Source organism: Mercenaria mercenaria, chromosome 14 (assembly GCF_021730395.1).
Source record: "Mercenaria mercenaria strain notata chromosome 14, MADL_Memer_1, whole genome shotgun sequence".
Taxonomy (NCBI): Eukaryota; Metazoa; Mollusca; class Bivalvia; order Venerida; family Veneridae; genus Mercenaria; species Mercenaria mercenaria.
Window position 1 is genome coordinate 33,980,462 of NC_069374.1, and position 16,752 is coordinate 33,997,213.

At 36.6% G+C, this 16,752-nt stretch overlaps 2 protein-coding genes across 3 annotated transcripts; one reads left to right on the top strand and one right to left on the bottom strand.

Moving 5' to 3' along the window:
- Window positions 1–182: 182 nt before the first annotated feature.
- On the bottom strand, window positions 183–1,826 carry LOC128548161 (2-phosphoxylose phosphatase 1-like). Its single transcript, XM_053522583.1, is given in 3 exon segments — window positions 183–193; window positions 721–1,057; window positions 1,127–1,826. Coding segments are annotated over 3 exon segments (951 nt in total). The 5' UTR covers window positions 1,730–1,826.
- A 2,673-nt stretch (window positions 1,827–4,499) lies between these two features.
- On the top strand, window positions 4,500–12,921 carry LOC123527221 (2-phosphoxylose phosphatase 1-like). 2 transcript variants are annotated; one of them, XM_053523249.1, is made up of 4 exons: window positions 4,500–4,633; window positions 7,462–7,563; window positions 7,748–7,966; window positions 8,136–12,921. In XM_053523249.1, the coding sequence occupies exon 4, from the start codon at window positions 11,629–11,631 to the stop codon at window positions 12,652–12,654; it is 1,026 nt and encodes a 341-aa protein (XP_053379224.1). In that variant the 5' UTR covers window positions 4,500–4,633; window positions 7,462–7,563; window positions 7,748–7,966; window positions 8,136–11,628; the 3' UTR covers window positions 12,655–12,921. The 2 variants fall into 2 exon arrangements, with proteins under 2 accessions (XP_053379224.1, XP_053379223.1); XM_053523248.1 differs by having other exon boundaries at window positions 8,136–9,917.
- The last annotated feature ends 3,831 nt before the right edge of the window (window positions 12,922–16,752 follow it).

The following is a 16,752-nucleotide window of genomic DNA, read 5'->3' on the forward strand; positions in this document are numbered from 1 at the left end:
AAATAACACTTGTCTTGCAAACCTGAAAACACAAGAGTATTTCATTGACCTTTTTAGTACGATATCTTCCAATCAAAGGATGTCTTACAAATTTAGTTTACTAGTCTAAAGATAACTTGTCAGCCAAATAAAGATTTAATTGGTCCGACGGCCGAGAGCTTAATACGGCTGCGCCCAAACAATTAGAAGAAACCTGTAGAACAAAGTGTAGTATAAACTGACCTCAATACATCAAATACTGTGCATAATGCTACACTCATTCAATAAAATGTTCAAACATAAAACACACCAATAAACATCACTCACAGTCTGTAACTAGATACTTTTAATTCTCATTTTCCATGCAAATCATGCATAACTACCACCACGGAAATTAATAGGAATACAGTTATTCTGTTACGCGTCTTAATATCAATAGACCTTGCGTTCATAACAAAAAGGTGCTGGGTCTATATAATAGTAGCTTGATCTGGGATTCTGGGATGTTGTATTCCGCTCTCGTCGGATCATACTCGGCGTTTGTACACTTTGAGTAATCCGATCTGACAAAATCAACTAGAGCCGGATACAGCATCCCAGATCAAGCTACTGTTATAATAACCGTATTATATCACATATTTTATCACGGTATGCTAATTTACTGCAAAGAGCAAACGTATTACAGTAGCTTATGGTAACAAATGTAGCATCTCATCGTAAACACGCGTCAGCATAACTTACATAACCAAACCTGTTCAACAATTCGTGTGAATAATTTAAAATTACGGAGGCCATTCAGCGTTCTGTTCTTACAGAAAACAACTTTCTCAGTTTTGTCAAAACCATTATACAAAAACTTCAGATAAAATTTGTTATTGGTATCTTCATTTTCTTTTTCATATAACTCCATGACAACGCGTGACGCATATGGCGGCCATCTTCCGTCATGCAGACCTAAAACGTAAAGTAAGGGTGGTATTGTAACATCGTGGCCAGAGTATAGAATAAATGTCGATTTGCCATTGTTTTCTATTAGTTCTTTAACTCAGTCAACCACTTCAAGCAAAACTGGGGTCATCTTTATACTGCTGTATTTCAGAAAGTTCAAGTCCGGGTCATCCCATTTTGAAAATTCTTTTTAAGTAACGGCGTCCCATATTGTACCTAGTAAACTATGATCAACACATTTTGATGAATTAAATGCTGAACAAGGAATTGTCAAGTTGTGGCAATAGGTCGGAACTAAAGCATCCGCAATACCCGCCAGCAGTATTAAATCGTTGTCGTCAATACCAAAAAGAGTGTAAAACTCACGAAGTGTCCTATAGTACGGACTGTTTTTACTTATTGCGCTTTGAAACCTCTTGGAGCGCGCAAATAAGTCTCGTGTATGTGGACAACTACAGGTCACCTTCATGGAATATTTCTTTGAACAAAAGTGTAAATCTTCCGAGTAGTCTATATCGAAGCTAGAAAGGTTTGTGACAGGTAGAAACCCGTATATAAATGCAACTGCACTTTGGTATGTTATTAATGTACCCGTACTTTTAGCGTATATCAGGCTTGATGAAGATTTTTCGAAAAGGTGGGAATGTTTGATATATGAGTCATATAAGTGTTGTCCAAGCTGTAAATGTTGTAAAGCTCCCCTTCTTGTCAAAACAGAATCCTTACACGTTTTCTGGTTTGGATATTGCGGCCATGTAAGAAATGGATTCTTCCTCCGCTTCTCTGATGGATATTTTTCCATACGTTGTGGGAATGATCTAAATTTTTCATTACTCCCTGTGTACCACGTGCTAAATTCACAATTATAAGTTTCCGGTTTGTACCCTGGGAAACGATGAATCGATGTCCTATGTAAATTTAAGGTCATTCTACTGAAAATATCAGCGAAAAGCGGAAGAGAGAGAGAGAGGGAGGGGTGGGGGGGGGGGAGAGAGAGAGAGAGATATGTAATTTTGTAAAGCACAAACCTTCATCTCTTGCAGTTTGCTTATCTGGGGAATTACAATAGTCCGTTAAAGCGTCTATTCCCCTAAAGCTTGTCATTGCTTTATCTATAGAATGCCGGACAGACAATAATTCTTGCTTCGGAACAAAGACATTTCGAGTTATGTTGTCTCTTTTGTAAGGTGGATGGTTTGCGGAGGTTTTATTTTCTCGTGTCCAGTGAAAATCGTGTAGTAACTTGTCTGAAAAACAGAAAGGTGAATGCATAATTACTTAAATAAATCAGACGTATGTCTAGGGGTAGCATTATTTACGGAATTTAAACATAAAATAGTCAACGTTTTCAAATAAACTGATACAAAATCAAGCAGTTCACTAATTACTACATTTTCAAGCTTCATTCGATAGCAGTTACTATGCATTTAGGCCACTATTGTAACGTTTCAGTGCCACACAAATCCCGTCGGTGAAAAGCTAGCTCATCACCAAAGGTGATTTATCGCTCTTATATACTGTCATCTTTATCCAATGACAACTGACAGGTTTGCAAATTTGCATATTAATGGAATTACTTCCCTTTATGCATTCAGTAATCGTTACATTACTTTCCCCTCCGAGAAATCTCGTCCCGAGATTTGGCCTAGGAAATTCATGGGTAAGGCAACTCCAGTCCGGCAGTTGACTTCATCCCACCGCTGCCACCATTTGTAACGTTTCAGTGCCACACAAATCCCGTCGGTGAAAAGCTAGCTCATCACCAAAGGTGATTTGATGTGCTTATATACTGTCATCTTTATCCAATGACAACTGACAGGTTTGCAAATTTGCATATTAATGGAATTACTTCCCTTTATGCATTCAGTAATCGTTACACTACCTATACATACTCACAGCAAATCAATCCCGTTAAACATAGCAACAATGCCCTTTTGACCAGCCTCCGCCGTGTTCGTATACCAATCTCCATTATAATGCTTCATTTTTCCGCCTGGAAGACACTGAAAGAAAAATATACGAAACATTCACGTATCTGGTGTTGATACAGAAAGAAACAAGATCAGGCAAGAAAATTGATGTTTATTCTTATACGGAGTAATTTTTCACATGCGCTTGAAGCTACTTATTCTTTGTTACGGTCTTCTTTTAATATACTCCCCTCGTATAATATTGTTTTAAGATAAAATTTGTCACTAGTGAAATAATAAATAAATATTGGTAAACATTGGAGCAGAGTAATCAGGGACGCCACAATCTCCTTTCCAATAGTAAGGAAGCGTACGTAAGATTTGCCTTCCCCCCCCCCCTCCCCCACCTCTCCTTATTTTCACAGGAATAACAGAAATTATAAATAACGGCAATAAACATTTCGATGTACTGGGAAGTATTTTGTTACGTTTTCTGTTATGGTTGGCCAAAAAATAATTCCTGAAATAAATGCGTAGCTTTAGTTGCCTTCCCCACTCCCCTACTCCCCTGCTTCCTCATCCCCACGCCCCGCCACCAACACCCCCCCCCCCAAGCCCTGCTCACCCATCCGCCAACACACACACGCGCACTCGTTGGACCCCAAAACTTTGAAACCGCTCAGAATATTACTATATTATTTTGTATTTCCATACCGGTAATTTAACATGATCTGCATGGAAAATTGAAATATAGTATTTAGTTACAAATTGACAGTGATACATATAATATATATATTAGATGAAGATGGTGTCTTTAATGTCTTAACATTTTTTTTATTGAACTAAAGTAGCAATATGTACAGTTATCAGTGTAGGCCTATCTAGTTAAAGTTCAATCACTCTTTGTTTCTACAGTGAAAGGTAGTTATTTATGTTTTTAAAACTATGCTGAAAACAGATTGACTGAGTAAGATTGCAGATGAAGTTTTGAAAACACATTTATTCAGGAAGGGCCTTAATTGTCCACTTGAAAACTTGGTTATGGTGGGTCTTTAAATCGGTTTTGTATAACCATAATGTACTGTGTTACCTTTGCCCATTGCAGAAAATTAGTATATCGTGTGTGATACAATAGGTTTATTATAATAGTAGCTTGATCTGGGATGCTGTATTCAGCTCGAGCAAATTTTGTCAGATAGGATTACCCAAAGTGTACAAGCGCCGCTTGTGATCCGGCCTGGTAAAATTCACAGGAGCCTACTATTATATTGACCCTTTTATCTTATATCAGCAGTGTGTTCAATATTCAAAGATTTTATTGCATGTATGTAGCATTGTGCACAGTATTTGTTGTATTTATCACGTAACATTGTAACTTTAGTAAACAAACGGAATCAGTGATCTCTATTTCAGTAAGGTTTGTATACTTTATAAATACATTATTCTACCAAAATAATAATGATTTGCAATGGTGTACTCTACTTGTATTATCAGAATGATTTTCACGTAGTTCCTATGGGAGTAAACAATAGGTCACTAAGTTGTGATTGGTTTTTAACCTTCGTCGAATCTCATTCCCGGTTGTCCAGTGTATTAAATAATCTTCAAGTTAATTAATACTCGATTAATTCCAACTATACATTTTCTGTATTTAAGTAAAACGGACTTTTCCGCCGATGAAAAACACTGTGTACACACCGTTTATCTATCGATCAATTAACAGTTGTTGTGTGTGGTTCGGAGGTATCAAAATGTAAATATAAACTTTAAAGGCCATATGGGAAGGTTTATGTAATGTAAGTATTTATACCAAGTAGTGTGTTCTCTTGATATATGTTTTTATATTGAAATAACATCATTGAGTTTCAACTTAAACAGGATTTTGTTCTATACAATGTTATATGACATATAGTATGATAGAATATGTAGACATATGTACAATGTTACATGACATATAATATATTATACAGTCTACTCGGGGTATTCCGAATCAGTCCTATATTTTGACTAGAGATGCTAGTTTTTGTCGAGAAAATATAGAGCTGCTCTCTTCGACAAGAGACTTTATTGTCCGATATGGTGTACACAGATAAATATAAATAGAATCTATATTGGACATAATGTATATCACAGTATCTGTAACAGACTTTATTGCCCGATCGTGTACACAGATAAATATAAATAGAATCTACATAGGACATAATGTAGGCCCTATAGTGTAGTACAGTATCTGTTACATATAGATCTACCGATGTGTAATAGAGTACCTCCTTTTTGAAGAGTATTCAATTCCTACCATAAACCCACATTTACTGCAATTCTCAGGGGGGGGCGTAGGTTCAAGCCCTACTGGGACCAATTTTTTTTCCCCTTATTTTCGATTTTTTCTAGTAAGTTTTTACTTCTTTCAAGACTTATGATAGATTTATTGTACAAAAATGAAAAAAAAAACATTTGCTAAGCGATTTCTTGCTGTTCAAAGTGAATTTACTACTTAAACAGAAGGGGTAGAGTTACACATCTGTAAAAATATTGAGTTACATGTGGTAAAAGTTCTCTATTTTGCTTCCATTCTTTAGATTACATATTGTGGAAGAAATTTAGGTAGGATTTACATCTGTCCCAAGGTAATTTTTGAATGAAGTAAGCAAAATTCAAAACAGAAACAAGGATTCGACCTTATTTTTTCAACGTTGAAATAAGAATTCTGTATCATTAAATCCGTTTACTTGAGGAACACTATATAAAAAAGATATCCACATTTTTATTTTGTGTTTAATAATTGTTTAACTATAGTTTGATGATTCTTTTATTAAAATTAATTTGGTAAAATGAGTTCTCTGCAAACATTTTATATAGCGTCCATCACTTTGAAATTTTTCTCTACTTGAGCTAGAGGAGATACCACAAGTTATACAAATTTAGAAAAAAACGGCATGGTAAAAGTTGTTTAAAATTTGCAATGCAGTGCAAAACACGGTCATCTTTAAGAATATACCATGCAAATGCCATTTTGTAAACATTGCTATTACACCTCTACTACCTTAAATATAAAAAAACTTATAATATTAAACTAAAGTCATCAAATATGGAGTATTTTTCTGTCTGTTCTATTCCAGGCCCGGTTCCAGGCTTGTGCCCCCCTCCCCCTCCCCTCCCCAGTTGGCTAAGAAGTGACCAATACTCATCAAAGATGCACCCTACTATTTTGGCAAAGGAATCTTTTTCTTTTTTCTCAAAATTTAGACAAAGAAATGCACCAGGGGCCACCATTTCATACCAGTATTTCAGTATTTCAAAATTTTCCAGTGGGGAATCAAGAGGGGAGTAACCCCTCCATTACCTCAAAGTTTAGACCTAAAATGCACCAGAGCCCACCTGAGTTCACGTCTTATTTCAAAACTTTTCTATGGAGAGAGACCCCCTGACCCCCTAAAATGAGGGATGTGCAGCCACCAGCAAATGCATCAGAGGCCATCATTCTGTACATTCCAGACCTGTATTTCAAAACATTTCCAGGGGGAGACCTCCCCCATCCCACCCCTCTAAGATGGACAGAGGCACCCCTCCGGTACCTATCCGCTCTCGGCGCTCGCTATGCGCCTCGGCGGTGATGTCTTCGTTCTAGACCGGTGAACTCTGAACCATGCTATTATGTGTTACAGTCTCCATGTTTAAACTTAAAGATAAGCACATTCAACTTTCATTATGGTCTTATTTTTTAATTCAAAATAACGGTTTTGTGTGTCATCTACCGACCATGACGTTTTTCTAACATTCCGAAGAGCATATTTCATTTCAACTGGTATCCGTAGGTAAACATATGTCTACAATCTTATATGACATACGTATGAGATTTAATCCTGTAATAAAAACAAACTCGATACTTTTATCAGTATATACAGGGGCGTATACTGTAGAGCGTATGTCCCTTTGTGCAATGCAGCACTAGCTTTCCCTTTCATGTTCTCTTTGACAGACTGTTGCACAACATACCTTAAATACTGAAGCAGTATGATAAGATCACTAGCGTATTTCTGAGCGGTTTCAAAGTTTGGGGGTCCAACGGGTGCGCGTGTGTGTGTGTGTATGTGTTTGCGGATGGGTGAGCAGGGGTAGGGGAGGTGTGTGTGTGTCCTTGTGTCCTTGTTGCGGGGCTTGGGGATGAGGATACAGGGGGGGGGGGGGCAGCCAAAGTTACACATTTCTTCCAGAAAGGTTTTGAACAACAATAAAAGAAAACGTCACAAAATACTTACCAGTACATCGATATGTTTATTGCCGCTCTTTATAATTTCTGTTATTCCTGCGAAAATAAGGAGAGGGGTGGGGGAGCAAATCTTACGTACGCTTCTCTACTATTGGAGAGGAGATTGTGGCGTCCCTGATTACTCTGCTCCAATGTTTACCAATATCTATTTATTATTTCACTAGTGACAAATTTTATCTTAAAACAATATTATAAGAGGGGTATATTAAAAGAAGACCGTAACAAAGAATAAGTAGCTTCAAGCGCATGTGAAAAATTACTCCGTATAAGAATAAACATCAATTTTCTTGCCTGATCTTGTTTCTTTCTGTATCAACACCATAAACGTGAATGTTTCGTATATTTTTCTTTCAGTGTCTTCCAGGCGGAAAAATGAAGCATCATAATGGAGATTGGTATACGAACACGGCGGAGGCAAAAGGGCATTGTTGCTATGTTTAACGGGATTGATTTGCTGTGAGTATGTATAGGTAGTGACCTAAATGCATAGTAACTGCTATCGAATGACGCTTTGAAAACGTTGACTATTTTATGTTTAATCAGTGTTTTTATATACTTAAGAAATTCCATAAATAATGCTACCCTTAGACATACGTCTGATTTATTTAAGTAATTATGCATTCACCTTTCTGTTTTTCAGACAAGTTACTACACGATTTTCACAGGACACGAGAAAATAAAACCTCCGCAAACCATCCATATAACAAAAGAGACAACATAACTCGGAATGTTTTTGTTCCGAAGCAAGAATTATTGTCTGTCCGGCATTCAATAGATAAAGCAATGACAAGCTTTAGGGGAATAGACGCTTTAACGGACTACTGTAATTCCCCAAATAAGCAGACTGCAGGAGATGAAGGTTTGTGCTTTATAAAATTACATCTCTCTCTCTCTCTCTCTCTCTCTCTCTCTCTCTCTCTCTCTCTCTCTTCCGCTTTTCACTGATATTTTCAGTAGAATGACCTTAAATTTACTGAAAAGTAATAATATGACTCGCCATAATGGTCTTGTTTTATTTTGAATTTCAGGTACATTTTCTTCAGGCTTCAAACTGAGGATGGTCCACATTTTCATTCGCCATGGTGATAGGACATCGATTCATCGTTTCCCAGGGTACAAACCGGAAACTTATAATTGTGAATTCAGCACGTGGTACACAGGGAGTAATGAAAAATTTAGATCATTCCCACAACGTATGGAAAAATATCCATCAGAGAAGCGGAGGAAAAATCCATTTCTTACATGGCCGCAGTATCCAAACCAGAAAACGTGTAAGGATTCTGTTTTGACAAGCAGGGGAGCTTTACAACATTTACAGCTTGGACAACACTTATATGACTCATATATCAAACATTCCCACCTTTTCGAAAAATCTTCATCAAGCCTGATATACGCTAAAAGTACGGGTACATTAAGAACATACCAAAGTGCAGTTGCATTTATATACGGGTTTCTACCTGTCACAAACATTTCTAGCTTCAATATAGACTACTCGGAAGATTTACACTTTTGTTCAAAGAAATATTCCATGAAGGTGACCTGTAGTTGTCCACATACACGAGATTTATTTGCGCGCTCCAAGAGGTTTCAAAGCGCAATAAGTAAAAATAGTCCGTACTATAGGACACTTCGTGAGTTTTACACTCTTTTTGGTATTGACGACAACGATTTAATATTGCTGGCGGGTATTGCGGATGCTTTAGTTCCTACCTATTGCCACAACTTGACAATTCCTTGTTCAACATTTAATTCATCAAAATGTGTTGATCATAGTTTACTAGGTACAATATGGGACGCCGTTACTTACAAAGAGTTTTCAAAATGGGATGACCCGGATTTGAACTTTCTGAAATACAGCAGTATAAAGATGACCCCAGTTTTGCTTGAAGTGGTCGACAGAATTAAAGAACTAATAGAAAACAATGGCAAATCGACATTTATTCTATACTCTGGCCACGATGTTACAATATCACCCTTACTTTACGTTTTAGGTCTGCATGACGGAAGATGGCCGCCATATGCGTCACGCGTTGTCATGGAGTTATATGAAAAAGAAAATGAAGATACGAATAACAAATTTTATCTGAAGTTTTTGTATAATGGTTTTGACAAAACTGAGAAAGTTGTTTTCTGTAAGAACAGAACGCTGAATGGCCTCTGTAATTTTAAATTGTTTACCGATTTTATATCACGCGAATTGTTGAACAGGTTTGGCTATGTAAGTTATGCTGACGCGTGTTTACGATGAAATGCTACATTTGTTACCATTAGCTACTGTAATACGTTTGCTCTTTGCAGTAAATTAGCATACCGTGATAAAATATGTGATATAACACGGTTATTATAACAGTAGCTTGATCTGGGATGCTGTATTCGGCTCTAGTTGATTTTGTCAGATCGAATTACACAGAGTGTACAAGCGCCGAGTGTGATCCGGCGAGAACCAAATACATCGTCTCCAATCAAGGTACTATTATTTTTGATGTGAACACAAAGCCTATTGATGTTAAGACGCACCACAGAATAACTGTATTCCTATGTATATCTGTGATGGTAATTTTGCATGATTTGCTTGGGGGAAAATGAGAATTACAAGTATGTAGGCCTACATGTAGTTACAAACTAAGGGTGATACATTGTATTTATTGGTTGCGTTTTATGTTTAAACATTTTATTGAATGAATGTAGTATTCTGCGCAGTATTTGATGTATTAAGGTCAGTTTATACTACACTTTGTTTTACAAGTTAAGCTAGTTGTGTAGCGTAGCCGCTCCATAAGTCCTCTTGATAAATAACTCAATACACTGTTTTTTTGTTTCTGTCTAGTTTATTTTCCGTCACCAATAGTATAACTTCTAACTGACAGAGCTAACAAAATTCCATCTAGCACAAATAAGCCTTTAAGCATTTCATAACTCTCTGTCTCCTCAGGCTGTGCGCAGCGCAAGGCATTTAAGCCCTGGCCGGCTTCCGAGCCACTACGTGGTTGCTGTGTGAGCGGGCGTCCCCTTTCAGCTAAGTCCAACAATACACATTTTGTCTCCATATTTATATAGATTGGTCAAATACATCTTTTACATAAGCAAAATTAATGAATTCTGGTACAAACTGAAAGTAATAAACAATAAAAAGATTTCTCGTAAAATATAAATAAATTGTCACTCAAGTTACACCCAATGTCCATCACGTTACTGCAATATAACACTTGTATGACCCGACTAATAACTTTAGATGCATTTAATGTGCACTTCGTGAAAACAAAAAACATGTTTTTCTATATGACGCACTAATTAACCTGGATCTTAACCTGTTTAGTCTCGCCTTTTTGTAAGAAAAGTGTTTCTTAACTTATGAAAAAATAAAAGGAGAGTGTGTTTTCTTTCAACAAAAAGAAATTATATCAATTTCTTTACAGTTGTTTATCTATTTATCTGTAATTGTTTGGGTGCAGACGTATTGAGCTCTCGGCCGTCGGGCCAATAAAGTCTTTGTTTGAATGACAAGTTATCTTTCAATAGACTGGAAAGCTAAATTTATAAGGCATCCTTTGATTTGATGATACCGCATGAAAAATGTTAATGAAATACTTTAGTGTTTTCAGGTTTGCAAGAAAAGTGTTATATTTAAATTATGCAACTCAAATGTTTCCGACTTAAAGCTGATAACGCCTTTATGTAGTGCAATAACGTTGTTTTATTTCTGTCTATAAAACACTGTAACGTTGCACGCAATTATTGATTGCACACGACACTACTGTATTCGTGCACGCGACACTACTGTATTCGTCTTCATTTTTTTTGATGGGGTTAAAGTCGCACTGACACAATTGTAGGTCATATGGCGACTTTCCAGCTTTTGGTGGCGGAGGAAGACCCCATGTGTCCCAACGTGCATTATCCAGTGTCAGTCCAGAGGTCCGGGTTCGAATCCCGGTCCAGGCACTGGAAATGTCTGTGCTATACACCGGGCACGTTAAAGAACCAGACTGTCTATTCGAAAAAAAGAGCTAGGCTAAGTTCTATCGGTCTGTTCTGGGGGCTTTATCTCACTCTGTCCCCCTGGTCAGATCGCTCTCTGTCTGTACTAGTAGAGGATGATTTCGCGCCCTGTGTGGCTGCAGTATATGTAAAGCGCCTTTGAATGTGTTTATCATGAAAAGGGCGCTATATAAATCTGGTATAATAAGAATAAAAAATAATTATTTCATCACGAGCGGGCACCTGGGTAGAACCACCGACCTTCCTTAAGATGGCTTCCTCACACGAAGAATTCAACGCCCCAACGATCGAACTGATCTCCTTCAAAATAATTTACAAGATGACCCATTGAAAGACGACCTTTTGCACCATCTCTACTAGTTACGTCAGTATCAGCTGCAATTCTTGTGTATTTCATCTCTATATTGATGATATAATCTTGTAATAAAGATTACTTTTATTGACTGACAAGAATTTATCATTTTATTTTTGAGCGAAACCATATCGTCACTGTCTGTCATACGGAATTAAGTAAAAAAAAAAATGTGGAAAATTTCGAAACCTTATACCCCAATACTTTTTTCAACATTGATTTGTTGTGTAGTTATTTATACATGGAAAAGAGATGTACTTAAATATACAGCGGATTATAGCAGAAGCAAAAAGTGCAATAAGATTTTATGGGATAAAAATGAGTTTAGAGAATTTATTTCAAATGGACGTACTATCAAAATTGTCGCAAATACGCCGAAATATCGGAACAATTCTTGTCAGCAGTTTATTGCGTTAAATTCACCGGGCGGAAGGACTGGTAATCAGCTATTTCAGATTGCTGCTTTGTTTGGAATAGCTTTTGATTACGACCTTGTTCCAATAGTTAAGCCTTCGTTTCCTTTACTGAAATATTTTGATTTGCCAAACGTATCTGGTGTGAAATTAAAAAACTCGACCACATGTGCACCACAGTTTCCTGGAATCTTTCACGACTGTTTTAACAGTACTGAAACGGATACCGTTCTAAATATGACTATTCATGGATTTTTCCAGTCCTGGAAATATTTCAAAAATAGTGAGGACAGGATAAGAACAATTTTAAAAATCAGACCAGAATATTTGCAAACTGCGAAGTTATTTTTAGAGGATAACAATAAAGATGGACTCAAAAATATCTGTATTCACGTAAGGAGGGGAGATATGGCTCGCGAATTTTATGTTAAAAGAGGTTTCGCAGTAGTTGATATCAATTTCATTAATAAAGCTATTCAATTTTGCGAGGTCAAATTCAAGCGCGCACTTTTCTTTGTGTTAAGCAATGATATTAGGTGGTGCAAGCAAAATATCAAGCGCACCGTTGTTTTCAGCAATTTTACAGATCCTGGTCATGATCTAGCCCTTATGACATTGTGTGATCACGTTGTCGTAACTTCCGGTACTTTTGGTTGGTGGGGTGCATGGCTTTCGAAAGGAACGGCTGTTTATTTCAGTGGCTTTCCAAGACCAGGATCTCAACAAGATACACGGTTTTCACGCGAAGATTATTATCCATCCGGCTGGATTGGGCTATCGTAAACTGCAAGTATACATGAGACCACCCGGCCACAATTACAAGTTCAGAGTTCTTAAGTTCAGTTCAAGGCAAGAGTATGCTCCGTGTCAATTTGGCCGGTGACAGCACGTCCGCAATCGTTTTTGTCATGACGTTATATAACGAAATTAGATGCTTGTAAATTTTAGACATTTATATATGTTTTTGTGATTTGTCAAAATATTGTAATGAAATAATACCCTTTTTGTTGAAATTTCAACGTGTTGTTGCCAATATACTTGTTACTGTATGTATTTGAAATGCTAATTTTAAGACATTTCTGTTCTTTTTTCTTTTAGTCAGTGTAACAACAAACGTTGTTTTGTTCTTTTCCATTCCATGAAAAACAAAAATCACATCTTCAAGGTGCTTAACATAATTTTCCAGAAAAGTTGTTTCTTTCAATTACAAAAATTAACACAGAAAAGATATACTTTTATATCTGCCCTGTACAGGAATAATTCTGAAGAGAACTTCTAATTTTATTATTTTCGCCCGCTATGTAATTAAAGTGTACGAAAATAGAACCAGTTTTACAGCTGTAAACTAAAAAAAGACTTGTATTTTGAAACTACAGCGGTAAAGGATCTGTAAGTGGAAAATGACAGGAATACAGCTGACATTTACAGGTGTAAAACACACATGTCTTAAAAATACAGCTGTTATTGTTTTTTTCATCTGCTCTGTACAGCGAAATTTCTGGATAGAACTTTTAAGATCGCTTTAGATATTGTATACACGGGGGAAAATGCCACGATTCGGGTAGCATTTTGACTATTTTTTTCCTTATTACTTGACGGAATTTCATAAGATAAAGAGCGTCGAAGACAGAAAAATGCGCGCTTTTCTCCGTTCAAACGTATGCAAAAAGTTGTCAGTAGTTTTCTCAAACACTTGGGTGGCCACCCTGTTGTATTACTGACTTTATTGTTTATTCTAGTAAAAGTAGTGCTATTCTAACCAAATGTACGTACGCTTGACATCTATTTGGAAAGCTAGTTCATCTGTTTTAAGAATTTAAAGAATTATGGACGTTTGAGTATGCTATTCTTTCATTGCATTTTTATGAGATTTAAAGCAAAATAGAAATTAACTTCAAAAAGAAACTTCTAAAACACACACCCAATCCCCTATCAATATTTCCGCGATGTCTCTAATATATCGAATGGTGCACAATTAGACATACTTCCTGTGAAGATGTTTTTACCTGATTCTAATATGAAGAAAAAAAACATGTATATTTTCAATAAAACACGGCAATATCGGCGTCACGCCTACATGCATATCATTTGGTGCAGTACAGGCGCCGAGAAATAGTACTGCCGCATTTGATCTACTATGTTTCAGAAATCATAGAAGAACATTGTTAATACTCTACATGCCACATTATCATTTTGATCTTCATGAAACTTTGTCAGAATGCTGTTTTTATGAGATTAAATTTGAAATTGGTTATCGGACATCTTGAAATAGGTGACAAGGTCAAATCATAGTAAAAGCTTGTTATTACAAGCTTAGTATAGAAAACATTTTTGACTTGATCTTCATAAAACTATTAGAATGTTTGTCTTAAGTTTTTTAATTGGTTTTCCTTGCTGGGGTTAAAACTAGGTCATGAAAACCTTGTTAACACTCTAGAGACCACTGTTTCCATGATCTTCATAAACGATTGCCAGTATTTATCTCGTCAGGTTCAAAACTTGTTTATCTGAGATCTTAAGTTAGTCCATTAGGTCAATTCAAAGAAAGACATTGTTAACTGTCTATAGTGGCTAGGTTTTTAGCCCACCATCATCAGATGGTGGGCTATTCAAATCACTCTGCGTCCGTTGTCCTTCCGTCCGTCCTTCCGTCCATTAACAATTTCTCGTTATCGCATCTCCTCAGAAACTACTAGGGGGATTTGACCAAATTTATCAGAATGATGTATTGGTACCCTAGTTGTGTCCCCCCACTACCCCCTCGAAAATCAGACTGATTCAACAATTTTTGAGTGAGCTATGGCCTTTTGTTTTTTTTTATAATCTATGTAGATTTATATAGGGAAAAACTTTGAACATTTTCTTGTTCAAAACCACAGGGCCTAGGACTTTGATATTTGGTATGTAGCATCTAGCGGTCCTCTACCATGATTGTCCAAATTATTGCCCTAGGGTCAAATATGGCCCCTCCCCGGGGGTCACATGGTTTAATTATATAGACTTATATAGGGAAAAACTTTGAAATTCTTCTTGTCATAATCTACAACATTCAATGTATAGTTTTGAGTGGCTAGATGAAACTTGACATGAGTTGATCTTGATCTTCACCTAGTGACCTACTCTTTCACATTTCTGTAGCTACATCCTTCAGATTTGGACCACATGCATAAGTTTGTGTACCGAAATAAAAATTGTCCTTCACATTGACCTAGTGACCTACTTTCACATTTAATTTGGACCAAATGCAATGAAATCTGGGTCACGAGGTCAAATTACAGAAAAATGTCTGTTAACACAGTAGAGAAAACTTTTTCGGCTTAATCAGCATAAATCTTTGTCAAAATGTTTGCCTGTATGAAATCCAAGTTAAGTTCAAAAGTGGGGTACCTAAGGTCAAAAACTGTGTAAGTACGTCAAATCATTGAAAACCTTTGACAATAATCTACCTGATTTACATGAAGCATGGTCAAAATGTTTGTCTGTATGAAATCTTGGTCAAATTAAGTTCTATGTTATCTAGGGGTAAGAGCTATATGTCAGGCGAGCTTTAGGACCCTCTTGTTTCGAATGATTCCACTTGGCTGATTTTAGGGGCCGCCAGAAGTAAAAGTAGAAAAACCGTTGAACGAGTTCTTCTGATGACTGTTTGATGGAATGTCACAAAACTTGGTCTGTAGCATCCTGGAAAGGTCCTGAATTCGAACCGCTTGACAGAGTTTTTGGGGTCACCAGATCAAAATTGAACTGGGTTTATTATATAAAGATGTTAATAATGGTTGCCTCTGTGATTTTTTCAAATGGAAACTATCGTTTTATTCTACACTGATGACGTTTTTCTATATATTTATCTTGTCTATTCAGAATGTGATTTTTATGCTGCATTGTTGTTGATACCAGTGATAAAATGGTGTCTTTGACAAACACTTTCTAAATGGCATCTTCAATGGCACAGACCTTACAAGTCCTAATTGCTTATCTTGGTCATATCTTTTCTCACTTCAGCACTTATTTTTTGCTTAAGCACAGTAATTACCATTCATGATTCAGTGTGTAGTACATAATAATCAAGTTCAAACTGTCAGTTTCAGGTGAGCGACTTAGGTCCCTCTTAGCCCTCTCGTTACCGTTTATAACACAAGTATTGTGTTTACATCATTGCCCTGAAATGTGATAAATTAACAAGCAAGGGACTGAATTAAGTGTCAGCTACAGCATAAGCAAACATTTTCTCTGATTTATGAAAACTTTGTACCAGTTTGAAATATCTAAATATTTTAACAATATCGACATGCTAATAAATTTGAAATAAAAACCCCCCATTAATTTGTCTGCTTACATTATTCAGAGTTTCATCTTTTTTGAAATAAACATGCTTACAGATTTTTTTTTGAAATGTACATATTTTTTCACTGCATCTTATAAAACGCATGCACGCCCGTTTCGGAAAATTTCGGTCATATATTAATATTCATTTCTAAAAGCAATTCTCTATCACAGGCAACTATATCTTTGTGTCTGTCATGTTTGTATATATCTACGGTTTTTTGCCATCCCTTCTTTCACGCATTCCTATTGTCACAGTACGTATTCAATTTTCAGATGGACCTGCCTATCATTCATCTACCATTTATTATTCGAAAGGGTGTTCACTGAAACTTTACTGACTGAATAACGAACAGTGCAGACCATGATGTGCAGACTGTTCTTGGTCTGCGCTGGACGCAAAGGCACAGTCACATGCCAGCAGCAGCCTAAAGGTTTTTAAAAAACAATTCAACGGCCACATTAAATCATAAACAAGGAGTATCTGAAGAGCCACTTGATCTAACTCCCCTTCTTAAAATTCACTGAGCTATCAACCTCCAACCTCTTAACCTCCCC

Bases quoted from the DNA above. Each gene is read 5' to 3' on its own strand.
- LOC123527221 (XM_053523248.1), top strand. From the start codon at position 7,891: ATGACAAGCTTTAGGGGAATAGACGCTTTAACGGACTACTGTAATTCC. The intron at 7,967-8,135 runs GTTTGTGCTTTA...TTTGAATTTCAG, and splicing joins GCAGACTGCAGGAGATGAAG to GTACATTTTCTTCAGGCTTC.